This window comes from Lonchura striata, chromosome 3, assembly GCF_046129695.1.
Source record: "Lonchura striata isolate bLonStr1 chromosome 3, bLonStr1.mat, whole genome shotgun sequence".
In the NCBI taxonomy this organism is placed as follows: domain Eukaryota; kingdom Metazoa; phylum Chordata; class Aves; order Passeriformes; family Estrildidae; genus Lonchura; species Lonchura striata.
This window is the reverse complement of record NC_134605.1, coordinates 81,946,006-81,972,952: the sequence shown is the minus strand read 5'-3', so window position 1 is coordinate 81,972,952 and position 26,947 is coordinate 81,946,006. Positions and strand designations below refer to the sequence as shown.

Genomic DNA, 26,947 nt, shown 5'->3' with positions numbered 1-26,947 from the left:
TTTTCTTTATGCTGGTCTCCATGACTGCCATTCCACTACAGCTGAAGACCTTTTGCCTATTCTCAAGCATTCCAAATGATTGTGGATATTCTACAAAGGCTTTTGTAATTTTGTCCATGAGATGAAGTCTGAATTACACAATACATCATAACATTTTTGAGGGAAAAGATACATACAAAGACCCACTTAATATCAAGAAACAGATGAAAACATGTATTGCATTCATCTTGCAGGAGAATTAGTCTAGTGCAGAACAGACCAAATTTGAAACCTGCATGTGGAGGAGTTCTACACAGAAAGACTGACAGTATTCCATCCAATGGGCCAAGGTGACATATAACAACCTTGTATGAGATAAAGACACTCCTGAACAGCTTTAGCCAAATTAAGAATTAATAATGCAAAAATAAACCAAGTTCCACCTTGGCTCCCCAGGCAGGAAAAAGAGCATAAAAGGAGGGTCTTTGTCACCCTGTCTTACACATGATCTCTGACAATGTAACTAACATTCCAATTTTGCGTGGATCAAGCATACAAAAAAAAGAAACCCACTATGAAATATAGCCAAAGAAACAACTTTTTTTACAGATTTGCTCTTTGCCCCACTGAACTGAAAAGGAATTTCTCATGACTTCACCAGATGCAGGATTTTGCCCTATACATAAATCATACTTCAAGATGGCCTACATAAGAATGTACTAAAAGCAGAGGGTTTAGAATGTTTGCTCTGACATATCTGTATAAAGCACAGTAATTACCATGTTGAAGTAAGACCGGATTTTGACCCCTCTTGCCAAATCCCAAACTATGACATTTCCATCATGTCCAGCAGAGAAGAGAACTCTTGGATCAAATGGGTGAGGTTCAAGCACAAACACTTCATCTTCATGTCCCTGAAAATAAAGACACAGCAGAATGAAAAGGAGTATTGTCTCAGATATTTACCCAAGAACTCAACATGGCAACACTAGCAGCTGCCACATTAACCTATGCAAATACCCTGCAAAAAACTATTTTAACCACACTTTATTTTTGGTACCAGTGGATTACACTCTTTTCTTTCCAGTTGCAATTTTACCTTTCTAAGTAGTATGTCAAGTATGCCACTTTCACAAGTACACCCCAATACTTTCCCCAGGATTTTAAAAAGATTAGTGTCCAAAACACTTGGTATCTTAGGGTCTCAATATTCCACAGATTTCCATTTTTTTCAGCAGAGGATCAGTTAGAAATTGAATTTAAACTCATAAAGAATGAAATATATAACTTAAAGTTAGAGAACAATATCTTTAAAATAATGCTATATTTTAGAGATTTGCATTAAGAATTTCCATCTCTAAGCAGAGTATCAAGTTATCTAGAGTTAACCATTTTCTCAATTACAAAAGAAGTGTCAGACATTAGTAAAACTGTTGATTTATTTTAGCTAGAAGACTAATTTTTGTACTCATGAAATTATTAGATTGAAGATGTGTCTCTGGTTAAAGAGGGCAAATTCACCCATTAACAGTATTTTAAAATGTCACATTAAATAAAGATTAAAAAGCTGTATCCTTCTCTCCTTCAAGATAGAACTCCATTGAAAAAAAAAAAAAAATAGTCCAAAATTAGTTTCAGACATCTTGAACAGCAGTGGTTATTTGCAACTTTAAGTTTTTATTTTCTAATAAGCAGCTGATAGACATCAACATTTGTCATGGCAGTTTTCAGTCAGGAAAAAACATATAAGGAGGAACACTGATGATGTATAAATAAATTTTGCATTCAAGGTTGATAAATCAAGATGGTATACCTTACCATGAGAATGTGAATGAGCTGGCCAGTGAAAGAATTCCAGACTTTCAGAGTCATATTATTAACTGCAGTTATAACAGAGTTGTCATGGCGGTCCCATGCCACCATGGTCACTTTCAGCTTTGTGATTTTATCTTCAACTCCTTGAAAATTTTGTCTAAAACAAAAAAGTAAAAAATTTCAGTGTAATCCTACCTTGCCAAATTAGTTTAAAACTACTAACAAGTGAAAATACTTCTGTATTTTGTTGTATTTTTAAGAATATTTCTTGAAAAATATTCTTAAATTTTCTCTGAAACTAGAGAAATTAAAGATGTTTTCTATAATGTGGCACATACAATCACAAAGAATTGTAGCTACTTAAACAATGATTAAAGAATCTTCCAGAAAATGCACTCTGATGACCTAATTTACTAAAATTGATAGCTACAATATTCTTTTTGACATCTAAAGAACAGAAATCCAAACCAGAAATTGCCCTAAAGAATATTCATAATAAGTAGTTCTCAGAGAGAGAAGTATTCTATACCATAAAATTATCTAAATTCTCAGGCAATATTTAGAACTACAGCACTACCCTGGCATCACTTTACTATTGGTAATAATGGCATTTAATCTTCCATGAAACCCAAACAACAGTAATCTATAATATATCAGAATACTCAAAAATTACATTTTTGGTAGTGTGATTTAAAGACTAATCACCCTTAAATTCTCTAGCACATTTACTTCTATGAAAACATCAACCAAATGCAACAATAGCATGTTACCACTAAGTAGGCAAAAAAATACAGAATCTTCCATATAGTAAGCACAACAACATATTGTACAATATATGTATTGTAAAACTCAATAATAGAAAATGTAGTTATAGCCAAATTCCCTTTTAGATCCGATGCAGAACCCAGGAGGCTTTAAAAGCTGAATCACTCTTTCCTTTCAGTGCAGTGATTTCATTTTTTTTATAAAACTGTTCTTGTAGAGAAAAGACCAAATTTGGAACTGCACTTATTCCTCTCACCACAAGGATAAAACAGAATTCAGCTACAGTGTTTCACTAAAATGAGCATTTCAGTTCCTCAGATAAATTCAGCACTTACGACCACAATGAAGAAGAATCCATTCCTCTTTTGCACAGTATCAGTTAAAATTGAGACTTTTTAGTGAGAGTAACTCAGTCTGTTATCAAAGTAGTGTTTTATACACTCTTGTCCAACATTTTGATACCTATGTTTTGTTGCATCTGTCCTTAACTGAAAAGACAATGTCTAATCAAAATATCTAACTAAATTACAGCTTATTTAGCCTTCTCTTCCACCTTTCCCTTGGTCCTTTAGATCTCTTACCACATATTACTCCTGAAATCATTATAGTTTTCTTTTCTACTAAATATCCTTCAAAGCACTGAGTAAGGGGAAAAATGTTTATCCCTTAAACCTCCTATAAGTCCTTTTAATTTATGCCAACTGGAAAATATATTCATGCAAAATATAAAGGTGCAAGCCACAATCCCTACTAAGTCATTCTCCATCTTCAAACCTCTTTTGTTGCTTGTTCTAGTGTACAGAAGTTTCCCATACCTACAAAATTGTAAATTCTCAGATTGTTTTAGCAAACATGAAACTGTTAGAGAGCCAGCAATTTCTTTGCTCTGGCATATTGTATGAAAAGGAACCAATACATATAAATTTGACCATCAATGGGTTTTGATTATCTTTTATTGTCTTAATCTAATCAAAATACTAGTGGCACTATTATCAGGACAAGCTAATTTCCACACCTGAATATGTTATCAGATATTTATTTTAGTTAGATTTCAAGAGCTAGATAAGCATACTGTGCATTTGAGCAATAATAATTTAAACTTTCTCTTTTTCTCTTCTCTCACTGTCTTTTTAAAAAAAAATGTTAATAAGTCAGCAAATTATATCAAAGACTCTCAAGAATCTATGTGATAGCAGAACATTTTACATCCCTTACCCTGCTGGGCGAGTAGCCATGTCTAACAAAATGCTTTTCCATTCTCTTCGCTTAAATTGCCAGATTCGTGCTGTTCCATCACGGCTTCCACTCACAAATCTAACAAAAGTGGAGGAAAAGTTACTCAGAGATCAAAGGCAGATCTGTACAGAAAAAACACCTGAAAACTGAACTCCCAGACATTAGAATTCAAAAACAGAAGGTATGAGTAAGAACTCCAAACATTGTCAGAATGCTGTGCAAGTGGTTTGAGGTTAAAAATGCTTCCCATACCAGCAAAAAAATTGAAGGCCTCCAAAAGGCCAAACCTGCTTCCCTATCCTGAGCCCCTTCTAAACTAACTGTTTTGTGACCTTTGGTGCACTTTGCTGAGTTATGGCACTGCACTGGCAGTGGAACACCACAACCCCAATGAACATTCCAAGGAACAGACCCTATCACACCAGGTCAAGAGGAGAGTCCTGCCAGTAGAAGTACAGACATTATTTAAAACATAACCTACTCCCAGTAAATTAGCATTGTATTCTAAGTATTATGATATTTATATGAAGAATTGTTTCCCAGCCTGAGTTTCTCTCACACACTTTTCTTCCCCCTTTTAGAGGTTCAGGGGTAGGAGGAGGAGAAGGAGGTGGGTGAAGCTTGGTTTACAACTATTTGCATCATGATAAAAGTGTAGAACATCAAATAAGTGCCAGATGCTTCATAACAAATAAAACTGTTTTCTTGAGCATCCTTCATATCCAACATCCAGAACTTAAAGTGAAACATTAAAAAAAGAACTAGGCTAGAAACATTGCTAGATCTAGTTCGATAAGTGACTGCTGCATTCACAGAAATTAACTGAAAAAAGGTTTACACATTAAAATGTATCTAAAAGTACATGTATTTGATATGTGAAAATATATATATATATACACATATTTCTCAGGAAGAAGTTTCAAGTTTTTTATACCCATAATTTTATCATATTCAAAATACTTCAATCATTACAATGAAAACAACTGTGAAACTAAGGAATACTATTAAAAAGAAACAATGAGACTCTACTAGTAATAGACAATTATACTGGATGAAACTCAAAACAAAGCTCTTTTTTAATAACTCTCTCTGGAAACTGGTATTTAAAAATGTCTACAAGGTCAAAAAGCTAGCTCTGAATAGTGTGCTTACCTGCTACTACTATTAGAAAACTGAATGCTGTCAACTTTGTCCTATATAAAAAAAAGCAGAAAAAGAAAAAAGAAATCAAATTTCTCCAAGTTATCCCCTTTTATCCAAATTATTACTTTAATCAAGTACATATGTAATTTTAAAAAATGTATTTACAGTATGAAACTCCAACTCTGATATCTTCTCTGGCTGACCTGATCCAAAGAAATAAACCCTAATGATGTGATCTGTACTCCCAGTGGCCAAAAACATTCCACCTGAGAAAAACAAACAGATAAGTCTTTAAAAAAAGGGCAATCTACTGTTATTACAGTATTTTCAAAGGGATGTAACATCAAATATTTCAATTTATTCTCTGAAATTTATAGCTGTATCTCATTTCAACTATGCCTGTAACTGACCTTTAAATCAAAACAAGATTCAGAAACTCCAAAGTTTAACTGGAGCTGAATTACCTCACATTTGCTGTCAGTAAATATGCATCAGCAGATGTATCCAAAAGATTAGCTAACCAGAGCAATTTGCTTGCAGCTAAACCCTTAGAAGCCTCCCTCTTAAAAAAAAATCAAAAGGAACTAGAGCTCCAGTACATTTTGATATTTTATTCAATTATTTATGCAGCATCGTTCAGTTACCAGCTCTAGAATCAATGAAACCCAGACTGTGAGAACTCTGAAATCAGCCCTTTTTTGTACAAATCCCCATATATTACACTTCAGATAAAGCTGACTCTCCTAATTATTCTGTAAAAAAGGTATACATCTATCCTGTTCTGAAAAGAATTGCAGTCCCAAGAGAATTACTTACAACATTCCATGTTTAACTGTTCCTAGGAATTTCTGTAGCAGCAAGTATTAATTCACAAATTCTGAATTTCTATTTTAAGTATTCGGGGTCTTTTAATAGCCACTTAAACTCAAATCCATCTTAATAAAAAAGAAATATGCTACAGTAACTGTACCGTACTTTACACTTCAAATTATTTCTTACACTGATACAAGGAGAGGAGGAAAAAAGTCTTTTACCAGCACTAAAAGAAGAACAGATCATTTGGACTCCAGGCCGAGGACGTTCTGTAAATTTTGTTGGCCTTGGACTACAAATTAAAAAAAAAAAAAAACAACAAAAGAACAGTTAAATAATTTCCTAATAGGGTTTCAAGAAACAAGTCAGTATCTAGGAAATAAAGGACAGAAGGATAAAATTAAATATGAAGGAACAGATGGCTGCCCATTTATAAACAATTTTGTGTGACTATGCTTCATGATCTGATCTTTAGGAAACTAAGACATCCAGATGGACTAAGTAATTCATGCATCAAGGAGAGTTGTAACATAACTTAAATCCCATTCCCTTCTGATAATGCTATACAAAATACTCTCCCGAAGTTATCAGCAAGGCAGAACAGAGCCCGTTTGCCATGATGTTCAGAGCCAGTTTGCCATGATGTTCAGTTTTAAACTGCTGGGTGTACTGTTTTCTCCTGTAGCATGTGCTTGTTTTAACAAGAGAGATCCAGAGCTGGGTGTTCTATATAGATAAGGATATCCAAAAAATTTAAATAAATTTGGAGTTTTTTACAGTATTAGAATATAAGAGTTTCTTCAAATTACATATATCCTTGTAGGTTAGTTTCAAACAGTACCCAATATGTCAGGACAAAGATTAGAAGTTTTTAAGAGATTTTACTTTATGGCCCTCACTTTTCTCTAGGCATTTCAGAATCTGATGTGCAAGCAAAACTAAAGCGTGAGTGAACAAAACTAAAGCTTCAGTGACACTTTAAGGATGTGTAAAACCAAAACAAATCAGATCAAGTTCTTCAATCATTATTTCAATTCTGTTCATGCATTACAGCAACCTCAAACCAGTAGGTGGTCTTGCACAGTATGCCATCTGCAATCTTCCCTCAAAGAATTAGCTTATGAGAGAACAGCAGCACTACACCCACGAGTGTCATCACTAAAGATTTGCTCTAACATAAAAGAATGCATATTCAGAACTTATCCAAAATGTTCTCTTTTAAAAGCAAAATGGCCTGTATAATTAATTTCACCTGAAGGCAGATGCATAAGAGATCTTTCTCCACTAATGAGTTATTGCTATCTCAAAAAAAGTAATAAGCATTAAACCTTGGTGATGTTTATGCGTAAAACAAAGTAATAAACACCAGCAATTCCAGTTAAGAAATCTTTCTCCAAATTATCCATTCACTATAGGCTGTTTCTGTGACCTTCCCTGCAGGAGTTTTAAGGTAACTCCATGCAGATTTGTGACAAGAAAACTTCACAAGGTACACTAAACAAGACAAAGATCTTTCCTACAAAACAGTTGAAATGCTCCTTAACTGAAATACTAACAAGATCTACCAAACAATTCAATATGCAGTTTCCATCATTTGGAATAAATGTAAATAGATAAATAGCCTGTTATTTTCTTCCACTGTTGTTCATGAACTCTGCCTTTGGCGTTAGGACAACTACAAAATAGAGAAAGTATGCATTTACATTCTAGTTTGGAGAACCAATTTAAATTCTCAAACTTATGCCTCTCCAATGTGTGCTATTTTAGGGATTAGAGACAGCACTCTTCTACAGTAGAGCAGATTGCAAAATGAGTTGGGCAATCAGTATTTTTATGAAGCATGGAAATGGGACAAAAGCTGGCTCTCTCCAGGACAGTGTTTCACTTTAAATATATTTTCAATGCATTTATTGTTTTATTAGTTTATTAATCTAATCTGAAGACTAGCCTAACTCTGGTCATGTAGTAGTTAAAGCAAGACTTCTTCACAGAAAACAGATGTGTGATATAACCTCTCTAACTTAAGTCTTTGTTCACAAGTTAATGAAAGAGGTTCAGCATATCTGAGTTCTGATATATTACCAGCCCCTTTAACCAAGTGCCTTCTGCATAAGAAAGCAAATGGGAAATATCCCATCACACTGATGACAATTGAAAAATCAGTGTCCTATCCAAAACAGGAATGTCAAAATCAGCATGTATTTTTCCTGACTATTTTCCCCTCTTTTTAAAATTATGGGAGAATAAATAGATGAGAAGAAAAGCAATACACCAAGCTCCTCTATTCAAATCTGTGAGATGGTTCTGCTGCCTTGCTCATATGGTCTGTCAGTAACAGGCTAACACTGGAAACTTTTGATGCAAAAGGTGGCAGAAGAAAAATGAAACTCTGTGTCTTCCTCTGAAAGGATATATAGGCAAATATTTCACAGTGAAACTAATTTAACTATGATGCACTGACCAGTTGTAATAATTCTTCCTTAAACTTGAATGACGCACATGATTCTTCAGCTTCTGATGAGGCAGACTTTCTCACTCCTTCCTACTGCAAACTGATGCAGGATTCAACTCCTGTGTTTACTATCATCACCCAGAATAAACCCAGGGTAAGACTCAATTGCCTACATTTTCAATTGTTTTCAATCTTGTTTGGGCTACATTCTGTGAATTCCTTGCCTGCAGCAACAACCAGTGCTCCTCTGTTTGGAAAGTGAATTAATCTACCTGGAATGTTACTGCTTTTAGACATACATGGTAGCTTCCTGGTCATAAATCTCTTCAAGGAAAGAAGAGGAGCACACAGGTGCCCCTGTAACACTAAAGAACATGCATACACACTAGTCACAGAATCATGAGAACAAGGTTGCTCACTTTTCTTTAAACAACATGAGAATTTTGTGGTCAGCTGCACCATATGAAACTAAATCTATTGTGATGTGTCCTTTTGCAGTTTATCAAAACACAGCTGTCACTAATATCTCCAAACTGGGCCATATGTCTGACCCAAACACAGAACATGCCTCAATTAACAAGGCTATTGAAAAATAGGAGACCAACATGGGAAGCCCCTAATTTCAGACATATTATTAATTAAATAAAACAAAATAAACATTTGCAAAGGTAAGAAAGAAAAACAAAACAGAGAAAATACAGCTCAGTGTAGTTAAGAAAAAAACTGATCATTTTTCATTTGAGAGTACACTGAACACAATACCAACTCTGCCTTTCCCGTATTCCATTAAAAAGTTCAGCAAAGTACTAGCGGCACTGCCAATCATCTTGAAATTATAATCAACCACATGATCATCAGGAGGCTGCCCCTCACCAGGGCACCAGGTGATTCAAGCAGTGTTGAATACAAAAAACAGGTGTTGGATATATCGATTTTTTTTTTTCTTTAAAGAAGCTAAAATTTCAAGACTTTACCACCCATCCCCATCTGAAGCATTGGATAATTTAGTAACACACTTTCATCACTGATAGCAATTGTATTCTTGCAGAGCAGGCTGCAGTCAAGCTCAGGAGGAACATGAAATCAAGTTCTGCCTTAAGCATATTACAATATCTTTCACCCGAACTACTCAGAACTCTAAGTCTTACTTGAAAGCTCCAATTACTCCTTCCCAGGGTGGGAGTTGTACTAGAACCAAGATACAGGGCAGCAGGTTCAGAGGCTGAACAACCATGGTAAGCTGTCCTGGCCAGCTTTCCTCCTCTTCAGAAATATTGAACAGAAACAAGCCTGTATTTTTTACTACACAGATAAATGTAAAGACAAACTTCCCACCTTACCAGCAATACTCTCTTCCAGATGGCCTACACATCATATTTTTTTAATGTAACTTTAAAAGAGGCCTTATGACAAAAATTAACAGGCATCTTTCTTTCCCTTGATGCTCTTATATTGCTAGTACTTGTTTTCCCCCAGCACATAACTGAACAGGTGTAGAGGGAACCTACCACATTTCTGCAGTTCTGGAAGGAGAACCACATCCAAGTGTGTAAGAAGTGCAATCACCTAATTGAAAACTGCTATGACAATATACACCCATTGCTGAGCTTCACTGGCCATGCAATGCAGCCTTCTTGTGGAAAATTACGCTAGATTGCAAGTTTACAAGTAAAAGTTGTTTTGGTTTACTGGAATAATCATGATCATCACAGTTAGAAAAGTTTACAGCTTAGTACATTGAGTAAAACTTCCCCTAAATAACTGTTTCCCTAAACTAGTAATATACTGTTCAATTCAGGAAATTAAGACTTGTCTGTGTGTCCAACTGTTTTGATATCACAAATGGCATACAGTTGTACTCCAGTCCCAAAAGACATACCTGTTTCTTATTTAGACATTTTTATCAAGTTTTAGTTTGGATTAAAAAGCATCAATTACTTGAAATACATTACAGCTCTACTAAGCTTAAACAAAGGCCTAAAGAAGAAAAAGCACAGTGATGCCTTTAAATATCTTCATATAATGCATAATACCCTGTGGCAAGGAGTTTTGTAACTCAGTTGCATGTTTTGTAAAGAACCACCTTTCAGTTTGAAAATTGATACTTTCATTTGATACCTTCTAGAACCATAATGACCCACAAGCAATTCCTCATAATATTCCCTTTTCAACACACTCATGATTGTACATTACTCATCTTCATGTATTCATTTTTTTCCAGACTGAAGTAATACAGCTTAATGACTTCCTCCCCCTTTTCAAACCCAACATAAAAAGTATTTCCAAAACAGAAGGTAAGAGCAGTAGAAAAATTCCAATCTCAAAATTTAATCTGCACTTTGTTGTTAAGCAACACGAGTCACTGGCATGACTTAGGTTACCAAACCACTTCCTTGCTGTGCTGCACAAGACATCTCAACTGATCTGTTTTCACCATGCCCCTGTCTAATCACATCTGTTGAAATGACTTCTACATGAAAGCATTCCTCAAATATCTTCTATTTATTTAATATTTATTGAGCACATCACTAACAATTTTTATTCTACAATTATATATCACCATGGGAGAATCCCCTACCATAATCAGTACCAATTTTCTCCTTCTCTAAGTTTCATGTCAAGACAAATCTCATCCAACTCCATGATTCATTCAAACTTCCATAATTTTAAAATATTAATGTCCCAGTTTATATATTATAATCTACCAAACTCTCAAGGATTCACTATTTTCTAATGACAATTAGTTTCAAAAATCAATACCACAGACTAAAACTTTAGTTAGGAAAAGGAGAAGAAAAGAAAGAAAAGAGAAAGATAAAAGGAAAAAACATGCGGGCTCAAAAGGTGTACCCATCTGAGAGATTAAAATTTCATCTTGCCAACAAGAGCTCAGACTTAGGAAGCCTTGAGAAAAATAATGTGGTGGCAACTCCTTTCCTTCGCATAAAAATAAGCATGTAAGCTATCTTCTTCTGTCCTCAGTAAAAAAGGTCATCTTAATTTGATTACAGCATGCACTAGGCAACAGAGGAGTAAGAACCTGAGACACAGCTTCATTTACAGTACCAAAAGAGACAAAAGATGCAGGGAACATCAAAATAGTTAAGGCCCAAACAACTAGAAAAGCACCTATGCAAGTAATGGAGTGCCAACTTTGACATTATATTAAACAAAATACCTCAACTCATTTTCTAAATTAACAGATATACATTATCACTGCACAAAATGTTGTATTATCAACTTAGTTTTTAAGAGATAAGCAAGCAACTTATAGCTACATCAGAAATAGATCAGACCCAACAATCACATACCGAAATAGTCCATGACAAGCTTGGTTTAGTGAAATTTTTCTCCATATTTGTACATCATTCTTAATTACATAAACAAAAGTAGTAATAAATAAAATAGCAACTAACTTTATTTTAAGGGTGCCAGCATCCCACAGCCAAAAGCATATAGTTCCATCTGCCCCGGTGGAAGATAAATATCTCTTTGAGCCACTGCATAGTGGAGAGAACTGGGAAAAGGAGGAAGAAAAAAAGAAAAGTCTTCCTGTTAATCTGTTCCAGATGTGCTAAGGAGTTCTACAATTAATCTCAAAAAAAAAAAAAAAAAAAAAAAAAAAAAAAAAAAAAAAAAAAAAATCAAGCATCAAACCATACATAAGGGAAACTGATTGGAATGAACACCAAAATAACAAAATGTTGCCCTGTCACTCCCCCAAGAACAACCCTTCCGGGTTACTTGCCAAAGCACTCTAGGTTCCTCCTCCCTCCCCACCACCCAAGTTGCACAATAGCATGTAACTCTAAACAAAAACAAACTAAAGTATTCCCAGTGACTGCAGTTTTTACTCAAGGCACCTGTGCTCAGAATCACAGCCTGCAAAGGAATGGTACTTCAAAATAGAACTACCCACACGTGTCATGCAATTTTTTTGAACAAGGATTATGTCTGGGATTCTTCAAAGGTTGGGCATTTTGACAATAAATGTGTTTCTTCCAATGCATACCATGAAAATTCCTTCTCATTTCAGGGTTACTTGCCAGGCATGCATTTTCATTACACTGAACGTTCTCGTGACTCATTTTTGCAAAGTAAAAACCTACCTGCAATGATGTTATAGATGCACTGTGGCCCTGCAGGACTGCTAAGGGTGCGCAAGTTCGAAGGCACCAAACTCGGATCATTTTATCACAGCTTCCAGCAGCTATCATGGTGTTTTCATAGTTTACTGCCATATCAGATATTTCAGCTGCATGCCCTCTCAGGGTAGCCAACAACCTTCCGTCATCAGTTGCCCAGATTTTTACAAGACAATCATCTGACCCCTAGAAGTAAGGTAGAAATAATTTCAACCACACCATTGGCTGTTTTGATGCTAGAGTTAGCACAGTGAGGTGAAAAACAGAACTAGTGACATGCAGATACTCCCACCCATGCTTTTAACAGTTTTCCACACTGCATTTAAAACACAAGTTTACATTGATTCTCAACAGTATATACAAATCATGATGCATTTATAATACAAATCACAAATCCTACAGCAAGCTGGTTTATGTTTCAGTAAGATATTTTTCCAAAAATCCAGCACAAACTGTAGAAGCTGTTGCAATACATTAAAATAAAGCTTTACATTAAAAGTGAAATTGAGTTATAAACTGGTACAGTCTATCTTTTATACCAACATATATTCCTTATCTTCTTCATTTCATCATCATCATACTTACCACAAGAAGTTCGGTAAAGAGCATGTATGAACAGCTATTCTATTATTAGGTCAAACTACTACAAACCTGCTTTAATATTCACATTCACATAAACATTGAAATGACCATTCTTTCTCAACAAACTAAAGAGGCTTCATCTCCATATTCATATTTAACTCAAGTTTTGCTGGTCTACCCACACAATTCTAGCAGCTACTTGCCTGTATACAAATTCCCAGCTCTAACAAAAATTCAGAACTCATTCCTTCATTTTTTATTGCATTTCTGTGCCTCCCTGAAAGTCTGAGCATCTGCACTGCAACACTGCACCACACACTGGCAGACAATGTTTATTGTAAACATTTAATTAAATTACTTAGGTTCAGAAGTAATAGAAAGTTGGGTTTTAACATTCAGACACTGATCTGCTACTGGACACACACAAGTGCTGCAACAAGTTACAATGTGACACCACCCTTATAAAATTTCATCAGTTTTTCCTGTTCCATCTACTTCAGTGCTTCTGCATATCTGCCTCTGTAATCTAGCAATTACATTTTAAAAAACAGCAGAAGGCATGCCATCTACCTTTTATAAAATAGAACCAGGTCTCCTAGGCAAAAGAAATAGTTACAGAAACTTGTTGATAATTATATTTTTAGCCTCTTGGGTGATAAGAGCAATGATACAGCCTATATTATTTCTACCTATGCATAAAACTTCCATGTTGAGATTCTGTGGAACACATTTGCCTCTTTTAACTGCTAGACTGCCACAGTGCCAGACCAGGGAACACAACCAGAGTCTGAGTTACAGCAATGAGCAGAGGACAGAATCACAGAATTGTTGAGGTGAGATGATACTTAGTCCAAACTCCCTGCTCAAGTAGGGTCAGCTAGAACATGACGCTGTATCCACCACTCAGGTTTTGTTATCTTCTGGGCATCTACTGAAGGCACCGTCTTGTTCTGTCACCCAGGTCCTTAAATGAAGCCTGAGAGAGTACTGGTCTTAGTACCAAACCCTGTGGTACACCACTAGTGACTGGCCTCCAGCTGGACCCCGTGCTGTAATCACAGCCCTTCAAACCTGAAAATGCCCTAAACTGACAATCTCACAGTCCGCACATCTAACCTGTACATCATCAGTTTGTCAGGAAGGATGTTACAATGATCTGAAAGGTAGTATCTGCTCATGCAGTTCTGTTATCATTATATGAGGCTAGAATACAAAGAGGCTTTCATATTCTTCTCAAAATTCAGTCACCACCAAAAAACCCAAGAAGCTGAGACAGAAGGGTATGTGTGCTTGCTAGTGTGTAATACTGCAAATAAGAGCCTCACCGCTCAAGAAAGACCTGAAAGCAGGAGAAGGGAATGGCAAACCCAGAACTACCAAACACTAGAAAGAGCAGAAATCAGTCACAAAGATGTAAAATGGTCAGCAAGGAAAAAAAAATAGTTGTAGCACCTAACACCACCTGGAAGATTACCCAGAGGTCTTTTTAGTAACAGCAAACCAAGGAAAGAAGATCAGCATAAAACCACCCTGCTCCCTGCCAGCTGGCTATAGTGTCACTATAGAGGCACATGATGTACATCTCTACTGCAGAGAAAAAATACTGTCAGCCAAGTCTCAACAATGAAAATGGAGGGGGTGGGGGGAATAAGGCAGGGAAAAGGAAAACAAAAGAGAAAAAAAATAAGGTAAAATTGTAAATTCTGTAGCACCTTGGCAAGACATTAATATTAGAGTTCAAAATTCATGTCTTGCTATCTCATCTGAATGGGACAATCTACAACTTCTAAAATACTGGTGCAATACTACTAGCAAGGGCATTTGGCTTACACCACAGCTCATGTTTCCAAGGTTATATCCACAACCGTTACAAATTATATACCTATTAAAAAGAATCTGTCAAAAATGAATCCTAAAACAACTTCAGCACCGAGAGAGAATTGATGACTGCATTACCAAGGTATGGAGTAAAATTGGTTCATTTTCCTACCATTACACACACTTGTGGGATGAAGTGAAACTGCCAAGCAACACACAAATTAATCTTGGGTTGGAAATCTTACACAGAGTATTACACAATGCTGTTTTATTATTCCCTAGAAAGAATAATCTCAGCAGAGACACGAAAATAAAGATAGGGAGAAAAGGAGGTTTTTACAGTCAGAAATTTAAGTACTGCAGGAACTAGAGAAGACAGTATTTGTTTCTATTACCCTGCATGGGTTTTGCAAGTCACGCTTTTCAGTAGATCCAGAATACAAAGTTTCTACAGGCTGCAGAGGGGTAGTTCTTCACCACAGTCTTCCCCACAGGTTGCTGGGAATCTCTATTCCAGCACCTGAAACACCTCCTCCTCTTCCTTCTTCACTCATGATAGAGTCTGCAGGGCTGTTTCTCTCATGTATTTCACTCCTCTCTCCCAACTGCAGCCATCCCGGGATTTTTCTCCTCCTTCTTAAACACATTATCCCAGTGGCACTACCACCATCACTGATGTGCTGAGCCTTAACCAGTAGTGAGTCTATCTTGGAGGCAGCTGGCATTGGCTCTGCTGGACATGGAGGAAGCTTCCGACAACATCTCACAGAAGCCACCCCAGCACCACAGCCTTGCTATGTGAACACAATAAAGACCAACTAAGTTAGTAAAGAAAAATGTATACTGTCTCGTTTCCACTGTCTTCAGGAAAATAGAAGTAACAACTTTCTAGCAAGGACAACATCTCCCAGGTGACTATGACTCAAAAATGTGCTGAGAACACCTCTTCCTTTGAATTTGAAACACAACATGAACAAAGCTTGAATTTAGAGGCTTTCAATCCATCAGATGTCAGGTGGAACAGGAAACAATTATGATGAAGTTTCCAGAAACAATTACAAATCTAAAACAATTCATCTAACTAACGTCACACTGAAGGTTATGGAGTAAAAATGTAAGGCAAGAGCAATTCCCTACTGATGCATGCAAATTTACGTACCATACTAGAGACTTTAGTGGTTGCAGTAGTCTAGGTTGAAAAGAACTGGCACCATTTCATTATACAGATGCAATTACAACACAACAGTTCATGACTGTTGACCCACTAACTATATGAGGCCAGCTAGAGCAACTTGGATTTTACTGAATTGTGGAATACAACCTTTTGCCAACAACCACTTCAACATCTACACGAAGAACATTGGATGTACCTAAAAGTGCAGACACAAGAAGTTCAGTCCTAGGCCCTCCAAAATGAAAATTCAGCAACCACAATTAATATTTATGGCTACTTTATTTAACACCTGAAGTAATCATGATCTAAACTGGGAATTTTCTTTCAAACAATTAAAACATAACACTAGTCAACAAAGGAATGCCAGCAAAACTCTGGGGTTGTGGAAACATACTGTCTCTCTCCATCTCCCAATTTATTTCATGTTGTTCTACTTCTCTCTTTGAAAAAAACTGCTGTCACAGTCAAGAGAATTCTCTCATAAAATCTTTAATGCATTCTGCCATGTCATGTACAGAATAAGCCCACAATACAGAGCCCATTTTCCAGCAAGTAAATCACGTATAAACCACAGGACATAAGATTTTAATGCCTTTGATTTAGCTTGCTGACAAAAACAAAATAAATATGAAAACAAGTCTCTTCTGTGCCTGAAGTGAACAAATAAATAAAACAGGCCTGCTCAGAACACTGCAAGGTGTCCCATTCCTTCAACCATATATTTCCCCATGGGACAAAGCAAGATATATGTAGCCAAAAGGGAGAATATTTACATATTTACAACTGCCTTGAAAGAATTTTAGAAGTTAGGACTGCAAGGCAAAATAGGAAACCTGAACTGTACTTCTATCACCATTGTTCAAGCTATCTGACATTAGGTTAAAAGGACACAATCAAGCTCCTGAATCCACACAGGCATCAATTACATCCAGTGTTTGTAGGAAGGCAATAAATGCAGCCAAAGCATCCTGGACTGGCATGAGGTGTGTATATGAAATCTTTTGTCTCTACTGAAACCGACTACTTACCAAGAAATCTAAATAGTACACTGACACCTGTGTGGTTTTAAAAATCCCATCCCTTCAGAAACCTGCAATTTCAGTACTGATTTCAGACATCTGTGTAGTATCTATGACTTTACAACAACAACAAAAAGTAAATAGTTAAAAATACTAAGAACATTTAAAAAAAAGTTCCTAGGATCTCATAAAGACAATTTGTTGTGAATCAACATTTGTTACAACACACCATGTGATTGTTCTCTCTCTGACTTTCTAATCTAATTCTGTGGTGGCAGTTCCCTGTTTTGCTTATATTTTTGCTAGAGATAACAAAGCCAGAAGAAAGAACCTATACAGGTAAATCCTTTCCACTGAAAATGAACAATTTTCTTAATGAACTACACAGATCAGCACCCACCATCACATCTCTAGTGTTCAGAGACATATGCCAAACCTATTTTTGTGTGTAAACCAGCATGGCTATTAAAAAGCAAATATGAGAGGAACAGCAGTAAAGGACTTATTCTGCTTTTCATTCATAATCAGTGTGTCTATCCTATTCAGGTTTTGGAAACAATTAGATGACATATTATATGTGCTTAAAAATGAAAAAATAAATAAATAAAGTACAAAAATAAAGATTTTGTACTCACAGTAAATATTCGCCTCCCAGTCCGATCAAAAGTTACACAGTATACAGAAGATAAGTGTCCTAAAATTCGTTTGTGCATCTTCATATGTTGATAAACTGCAGTTGGAACAAGGCGTTCAAGTCTGTATTTTCCATTTAGTTTTCTTGAAAACAGGGTATCCACTACCAAATGGGTAAAGAAAGAAGAGACACATTTATATTGCATTCATAACCTAAAATACTTAACAAGGACAGAATTTTTTTTTTAAACTGGAACACCTGCGCATATGAACAGCTTACTATAATAATTCTTATTTTGCCCTAGTTAGAGAAAAATACATACAAAAGTAGCCTATGATACAGACATGGAAAAAATATTGAACTGCAAGGCATAGTACAAAGATGCAATATTACTTCCAACTTTAAGTGCCCAAATTCAGGAGTACTAAGGCAGCTTCCTTGAAGGAATAATCTATCTCAAGTATAAAAGGTGCAGAAGCTCCCACATAGCTTTTAACTGAAGGTCAGCACACATTCAAATCTTCTCCAAGGCAACCTGCTTCTTGCGGTCTGCTCAAACATTTACCCATCACTTGTAAGACCATTCATTTTTTAAGAACCCTGTTACCCACTATAGCTAAACAAATAAACACACAAAACCATCAAACAAATATACAAACAGATTCACCAAAACTTACAGAAACTTCTGATTCTGACTAACAAAACTTTGTTTCAAAGAACTTGGTGATATTTTTCAAGTTTAAAAGTTAAAAAGTTCCAAGAGCAAGAATTCAGTTTAACAAAATGGAAATCTTCCATCAAGAATGTCAGTGACGAAAATTAAGCTCACTGAAATTAATTTCAAACTGCTATTAATGGAATAACAAAGCAAAGTATAATACTTCGCTTCATGGATACATTAGTATCCATACAGACACATATTATCCACATAGAATCCATATAGACATTAGACTAATGCATAAACATTAGTCACACTCCATATCCTTATCAAACCAAAGAATGGCAATGGTGATACATTTTATAATCTACAGAAGGCTGGTAATATAACACTCACACACCAAATGGTGCTGGATGATTTAAAGAAATTTGGAAGGGACCACAGGCAGTCATCCAATCTAAACTCTCTGCTCAAGCAGCGTCATCCTAGAGCAGGTGGCACAGGACTGCACCTAGACAGTTCTTGAACATCTCCAGTGAGGGAGACTCCACAACCTCTCTGAGCAATCTATTCCATTGCATGGTCACCCAGACAGGGAAGAAGTTCATCCTTGTATTCAGGGGAACTTTCTGTGCATCAGTTTCTGCATGATCCCTCTTGCTCAGCAGCACTGAGAAGAGTCTGGCTTCTTTCTCTTGGCACCTTCCATTCTGATAGGAACAGATGTTGATATGGTCACCTCTGAGTTGTTGTTTCTCAAGCCTCTGAGTTGTTGTTTCTCAAGGATGAGCAGGCCCAGCTCTCTCTCTCATATTTATCTCAGAGACACTCCAGTCCCTTAATCATTCTCACAGCCCTCCACTGGACCCACTCCAAGACCTCCATGTCTCTCTTATCCTGAGGAGCCCAGAACTGGACACAGCACTCCAGACTGACCTCATCAGGGTTGAGTAGATCACTTCCCTTGACCTGCTGGAAAAGGCCTTCCTAAGGCATCCCTGGATACCACTGGCCTTCTTGGCCACAAGGGAACTGCTGGCTCATGGACAACTTGCTCCCTAGTATCAACTACAAAAGAGCTATAAACCCCTCACACCGCTCAGGTTTGGCCCAGACCAACATAACAGTGGTTCATAAGCCAGCACAGGTCACACTACATCAGATAAGCCAATTTTTACAGTGGGATTGTAGCAAATTTGCAAGAACCACAAGCTTCTTGTGTTATAGCCAAGTGCCAAGTCCATTAGCCTCAGGCCCCAATTCAAGGAATTTTTCATAGTTCAAGAAGCTCTGTGAAGAAGTGGAATTATTAGCTGTAGAGCAAATCACTTTTAGTTGAAGAGCAATTGCTGTCTTAAGGCTCTACTATATCTTCACCCTTCCCTCATACCAGAAAAAGATGCAGTTGCATTTGCTTTATGACAAACTTTTCCCTTGCCAGCAGTCTACTGCAGAACAGCAGGAAACCAAGACTAGTGCAGGCACAAGATAAATCTAGTTTTGGTATCTCACAAATCATCCTACGTTTAAAACACAAAACCCTCAACAAAAAAAAAAAACACACACAAAAAAAAGAAACCAAACAAGTACACACACACAAACAGAATAAAGGTCAGTGTCCCAACAATAATCCCAGCCTACACACAAATTACCTTTTGTCTACTTATAATGTAACATGGATATGATTTATCTCAATGCCTTCAAATGAAACAATAGCTCACAAAAACTGAAAAAACCTTAACTAAAAGTTTAATTTGCAGAGATGTGTCAATGAAACAAAACTGCAGGGAGACATTAGGATAAAACAAAAAATTACATAAGAATGCAATTTTTAATACACACCTGAATTTATAAAAAACTGAAGTACTTGAGATCAGCTTCAAACTTGAGAGGGTTTATGGAAGAGAATTGTTTGGTTTTGGCAGATTTTTGGTCACACTGGAGAAGATAATTTTAGCAGAACACAAGCCAGTATTTCTAAGAATGGTCTCGCTGATGCTAATCACCAGTGGGCAACTTACTACTAGTTCACATATCCCTGGGAATCTCAACAGGTGAAACACCCCTTGCTCAGTATCAACTTACCACAGGATATAAAAGGGAATACTGACACTGGAAACAATACTGGAATCCATCTTACTCTTTAGCCTTAATCAAAACTTAAAATGTATTAAAAAAAAACTGGTTAAAAATAAAACTAAGTGAATTAGAAAGCAAGTTGGCAAGAAAAAAACCCTCCACAGTATTATGAACTTACATTCTCTGGGAAGAATTTTTTTTACCAAGTTCATGCAATTAGCACAGGGGAGGGGAAGAATCAATTTCCCACAGGTTTAACACTATCCATAAGCACATAACTTTTAAGACTTCCCAAACTGGGGGGTATCTTCTGGTTATTTAAAATGGAATTCTCACATCTACTACTGTTTTTCAATATCCCTTTCATTTAACGACCTTTCTATTTACTCTTATCAATTTTGCCAAGTGCCAAGAATCTATCCTGATTTCTCTGACCAACTCCCATTATTTATTCCAAACACCTGCAATCTTTGCTAGCACATTAGCTTTTTTCTCCCCTCCAAACAACAAGTAAAAATCAAAAATACCTGTGTGAAAAATTCCTGCATTCAAACAATAAAATTGAGTTTTCTTGTCCAAGACAAGATGAGAAAGGTTACCCACTGTTCATAATAATGCCTTTGTACAAATTATAGGCCCTTGGTTTTATAACAATTGTTACATCAACACTTGTCAAGTCTCTATGCTATTTAGCCATATTTTAATGCATTTGGAAAACAATTAATTTAGAACTCTCTGTGACAGCAAGTCTAATCTCTCTCGTTTTAGCCGTACTAGCACTTTTCTGTCTTTGCTTGGCCTCACACAAATGAGTGAGTATGAACAAAGCTGTTAATCATAGGAAGAATGACAAGGTATAAGTAGTTAAATGGTTGCAGCGGGAGCCACAAACTACATAAGGGAGTGAAGGAAGATTACACTTTATCCCAGGATGCATTAGAGAATGCTGGTTGGGCCTTACAGTGTCAACCAACTAAAAGGGAAGGGTTGTAAACAAGAAAACAACAGAATAGAGATTGCATGCTCCCTGGCTGGAAGGGCGCTGTGAAATGGACAATGCATTGAAAAAACTATCCAATGCCTGGCTGACCAAGGAAATTAACACTACCTTAGTTTTACATTCCCATCTTCTACTAACACATAAGGTCCTGTTTTAAAAATAAATAAATTGAATAGAAAACAGATTAAAAAACCAGATGTTACTAAATGGTTGTTGCACAACACAGTATGATAAACTACCACTTCCTCCCAGATAATATTCTGGTTTCAAAATCAGAACCCTTCATACTTAATAATCAGTGAAAGCCAGTGTCTGAGAAAGCTGTGAATTTGTTGACATTTTGAATTTTTTTCAGAAATTCTATCCTTTTAAGTTGCTAAAAATTGTTTATTAACTGGTTCCAAATGAAATTAAGTGGCTTCTAGTTTTTAGTAACTGCACTTATATTTATACAATATGACCAGCTTCAAAAGACTGAAATGGTCTACTACCACCCAGCCACTGAATGGCTGAGGTGGGAAGGAACCTATATAAAGGTCATCTATTCCAAGCCCCCTGCTCAAGCAGCGTCAGCTAGAGCAGGTTGCTCAGTGCTGCATCCAGTCCAGTTTTGAGTCTCCAAGGATGGCAACTTAACAATCTCTTTGAGCAAATTGTGCCAGAGATCTTATCACCCCCAAAGCTATTTTATTATGTTTAAACTGAAGTTCCTCTATTTCAGTTTTGGTTCATGACCTCTGTCATGTCAGGATGCACCAATGAGAAGAGTCTGGCTCCATCTTCATCACATGCTCCAATTAATGTATTTATAACCATTGATACTACCACCACCATCCGGCCCATGCCACGTTCTCTGTTCAAGGCTAAACAAGTCCAGGTCTCTTGGCTCCTCCTTGTATAACAGATACATCAATTTCTTCATCACCTTTCTGATCCTTTGAGAGACCAGTTAACAGCTATGCTTACCAGTTAACAGACTCTCCATGTAGGTCTTTTCCTGAGGAGCTGGATCCAGCACTCCAGGTGTGACCTTATTTGCACTGAGTAGAGGGGAAAGAACACCCACAATCTAATGGCAATGCACTGCCTCCAGCAACCCAGGATGCTGCTTGGGTTTTGTGTCCAAGGTCACATTGTGTATGACACATCAGCACCAGGACAGCCAGGTAGTTTTCTCCACAGCTGCATTCCAGCCGTCAACCCTCAGTATCCACTGGTACATGAAGTTATTCCTCCCCAGAGACAGGACCTTTGCTCTTCTCTTTGTGAAACTTCATTAGATTCTTGTTGACCCATTTCTCCACCCTCAAGGTCTTCCTCAATCATTCACTACTCCCAGATTTCAGTTGTTTGACAAACTTTTTGTTCCATCTGACTGGCTCTTGTGCCAGTCACTGGAATTCACTCTGGTGATCACAGCCCTTTGACCCCAGCAGTTCTGTCACATCTTTTCAGTTTGTCATCGAGAATGTTATGGAAGTCTGTTCAGAAAGCTGGATAAGTAACATTCATTATTGTCCCCTAATCTCCAAGCCCCTCATCTCCTTTAAAAGGCTATTGGGCTATTCAGGTATGATTTCTCCTTCACAGACCAATTCCAACAACTCTTAACCATGTATCTGTCTTTTCCTACCTCAACCTCCAAAAATATTTGCTTCATCACTTGCCCAGGGACTGTCATGAGGAGGACTCGCCTTTAGTTCTATAAAGTCTGCTTCTCATCCTACTTCAGGTCCCCTGCCCCACTCAGCACCAGGACTACTGTTCCTCCTACTGCTGACAGACCTGAAAAACTCTTCATGTGTTGATTCATATCCCTCAACAGATTTATTGCCAGAATAACTCCAACTTCTGTTACTACAAAATCACAGAATGGTTGAAGTTGGAAAGGACCTCTAAAAATCATCCAGTCTAATCCTCCTTTGAAAGAAGGGAAAAAGATTGCTCAGAATCTTTAATCTCTAGAATTTAAAAACCCAAGTGAGGTAGAGAAAAAAACCTGCCATTCTTGACCTAAATGCTCTAAATGTAAGACTTTAAATTCCATTTTTCAGGAATCTAAAATGCAACTTTGTTTTTTAAATATTGCTTCTGCTGTTACAATTCACTGCTGCCAACAACCTTAATCTCAAAACCACACATCTCAAGGCAGCAAAAACACCTTATTTGTTTGGCTTCCTGTGGAACGATGTAAAAATCAAACAAAGCTGATGGAAGTGAAGTGGTGGGAGTTTTCAGTGGAACTTACAAAAGAGTATAGATTTTCTCCCACTCAAAAGGCATGCAACAGGCACCAAATTAATGCCTCCAAAGTTTCAGAACTTCTCTAACTCATTCACATCCCAAACAGAACACACAGCTCAAAGGAAAACAGAAGTCTGTTAAAAGGATGATAAATTTGGGTGTCTGAAAAATATGGCATTATTAGCCTTTTTTTTCTTTTTTTTTTTCACTTGGATTTCTTCCTTATTTTTAATTTTACCAAAATTATCCATTTTATATTCTTATTTACATGGTCTTATCCCTGAATATGGAACATGCCTTAAAGATGGGGGATAGTAATCTGCCTTACCACTGGCCTTTGATAAATCAAATTTAATTTTGTACCATTTACATGTTTACATTTTTTACCATTTACATTTTTAAAATGCATACACAATCTTTCATTGTCTTCCTTTCTGGAATTGTATTTAACTAATGGAAGTTCTGTTCTGAAAACCAGAATCCAACTTCATTCCCCTTCCAGACACACAAAAATAGAACCAGATTCAGAAGAATCCTGGAAGGATACCCAAAGGATATAATTCACTTACAAATCTTACCCTTATTGAATCAAGTTTCATTAACTTAAGAGGCTAGACAGGCCTCTAATGAATACCACAGAATTCAGAGCTGTTAAAAATAATAGTAGAGACTGCTAGACAACTCCTTTCACTCTCCAAGGCAGTAAGATTGAATGTATCAAGCATTCAGTTTGGTGCTGTTGAAGGGCTTTTTTCTCCCTTCTTCAAAGGTTTTCAAGGGAAACAAAAAAAAACAAAAAACAAAAAACCCACAAAACAAAACAAAAACAAAAACCAGCTAGAGCTGGCCTATAACTTCCTACCATTTCTCTGTTCAGCTTTTGAACTCTATACAGTATTCCAAGTCTCCTGACTTACACATGACTGTCAACCAAGTAAAATTATTAAGCTTGCTATGTTACCAAGTCAAAACTTGTCTCTGGTCAAATCATGAAGGTAAAAGAATATCAACTCCTAACTGGAGTGAAAACACAAAAATTCTATATACATCTCAAACGTCACATAAAATATTCATTTGCTTGATGAAAGCAACTGCGGACTCTTCCTAATTCAGAGTGGTAAGAGGTGAGATATTTCAAGAAGCAGAAAGCAAAACCAAATGAAACCTACACAATCTTCCAAACTTCCCTTACTTCAGCAACACCCCACTTGATTTCACTATATAATTCCATTGGTACTTTACTCAAAGTTCCATGACTTCAACCACTTATTTATTCTTACACACTACCAAGTCATTTATTTTAGTATAACTCACTCTAGACTTGACTGAACATGTATAACAAGATGTTACTTTTACACAGATCTTTTAATAGAAATGCAGTATTTTCCTTTATTTTCTTCCTATAGTTATCAGAATAATAGAGTTGCACAAAGTACTGGGAAGCTAGTTTTTAGGCCTAAAATATTTACTGTATTTCTAAAAATAGACATTTACACTGCTTTCAGAACCTGGCTTTCTCTTTACAGCCAAAACACCAGTACCACTTAATAAACATACTGGAAAAAGTGTAAAACGCTTCAGAACTTTTCTTGAGATTGATTACTCTGCAAAACTGTGAAATACATCGTTTTGCTGGTCAGGAAAAAAAAAATCTTCTTTGTCTGGGGCAAACAGCCAGTCTCAGCCACATCCTCATGCCCAAGTGGTCAGCTTTCCCAAGAGTTCTGAGCTCAAAGCTCTCAAAGGTTTATGTTTAGTTTCATTCCTTTTTCAGCAGCTCCCAAATATTACTGAAAAAGAGCTCATTTTCTGCATCCACAAAATTGAGACCTTTAACAAAACAAATTCACATATGACTTAGCTGCTTTTGCTCTAATTTCTTAGGCACTTCAGCAGCTTTTTTATGAGCTATATTGCACAAGTGAGCCCAAATGGACAAAGACTATTCAATATTCAAGTTTTACTTTTCAACGTGTTCTACAGATACTCTATAGTTTTCAGGGGAAATATGTATTTGTACAGATCTATTTTAATTGGTATAAGCCAGCTACCTATAAGGCAGGTGGCATTACATACACAAAAATAATTCTAAGTAATATTCCATCAGCATTATACCTGCATTAATTCACCAGGCTAGAAAATAAATTAACGACTTTGTACATTCACTGAAATGTAAGTTAAGTTTTCCTAGCCAACACAGAGGAATTTCAGTGTCTTTGTTCCTGTTCCTCAAACATTAGTAGGATATCTACCTGAAATACATACAGCCTGAAGAATAATAGGTTCTAACTTTTCTCTTTTTTTTACATAAAATGTAGTCTTCCCAGGGGAAAATTGTAAGTTATTTAAGGAAACAGAAAAAAAATTCTAATTCAATTTATAAAAGAAGTGTTATTCAAGTTCCTTATCTCATTGAGAGATCAGAGTAGATAGAATAAGATACATCAAAAGTAAGTGCTTTAGCATACAGCTCTGAACCAAATATCCCAAAAATCCAAATACATTTCACAGTTGAAAACATTCAGTTAGCAGCACTTATATGAATGTTTGGAAAAGGAAATTACTGGTCATGAAAAAAAGTGGTATTTGAAATAACTGCAATTTTGCAAACATTCAGCGCTCTGCAAAAGGTTCAATAAAAATAACATTTATTTAGAAAGCCTGACTTGTTCTTCTCTAAAAAAGAGTCTGAAAGTTATTTTTCTTAACATTTTATTTCACTACCACAGCAGCTCTACAGCTTTCTTTGAACTTCAGCTACCATGGATCTCATACACTGATCTTTTCCCCCTTAAAAAGTATGCACCAGCTACCATACACTGTAAGCTACAGTACGACATAAAACAGTCTTCAATCATTCTGATTCCTCCAACATGTTTTAAAATTTCTTCACACGAAAAGCTAAACAACCACTAAAGAAATCAGCTATTAAAAACCTCAGTCCTACAGTCACCTTGCAAAAAATAGCCCAAGATTTTCCAAGATTATTATCATCCAGCCATTGCACTACCACTCAAGAAGGGAATTTTCTAACCAGCAACAAGTATTTTCTCCTACACACCTAGAGCACAACACAGAAAATGCCCTCTAAGTGAATACAAAACTAGTGGCTCTAAACAAAACCACATTGAATGATGCAGGTGCTACATTAGGGTTCAAGTGAACCACTTCTGATCAATACACATACCAACTGAGGAGTTCTTAAAGCTCAGCTCTAAACAACAAGCAAAATCACATTATCATCCTACAGTCCAAGCAGCTATAGAAATACCATGGAAAGCATGTAACTTGTGCTTTAAAATGGAAATGCTACTAGGACACTAAACATTCTGCAATCTACCAAGTCAAAATTGGCTGTGCTGAACCTGAGTGTTTAACTATAGCATGGTTC

The 26,947-nt window shown here is 36.5% G+C and overlaps 1 protein-coding gene across 2 annotated transcripts in view; it reads right to left on the bottom strand.

Moving 5' to 3' along the window:
* The window catches only part of PHIP (PHIP subunit of CUL4-Ring ligase complex), a 103,036-nt gene that overhangs the window by 63,487 nt on the left and 12,602 nt on the right, over positions 1-26,947 (bottom strand). For both annotated transcript variants that reach the window (XM_077782322.1, XM_031504410.2), the window contains exons 7-15: positions 17,577-17,737; positions 12,313-12,534; positions 11,620-11,720; positions 5,973-6,043; positions 5,104-5,204; positions 4,948-4,988; positions 3,775-3,873; positions 1,798-1,951; positions 759-893 (exon numbers count right to left, since the gene is read on the bottom strand). In XM_077782322.1, coding sequence (XP_077638448.1) covers positions 759-893; positions 1,798-1,951; positions 3,775-3,873; positions 4,948-4,988; positions 5,104-5,204; positions 5,973-6,043; positions 11,620-11,720; positions 12,313-12,534; positions 17,577-17,737 — 1,085 coding nt within the window. The remainder of the gene's footprint in view (positions 1-758; positions 894-1,797; positions 1,952-3,774; positions 3,874-4,947; positions 4,989-5,103; positions 5,205-5,972; positions 6,044-11,619; positions 11,721-12,312; positions 12,535-17,576; positions 17,738-26,947) is intronic.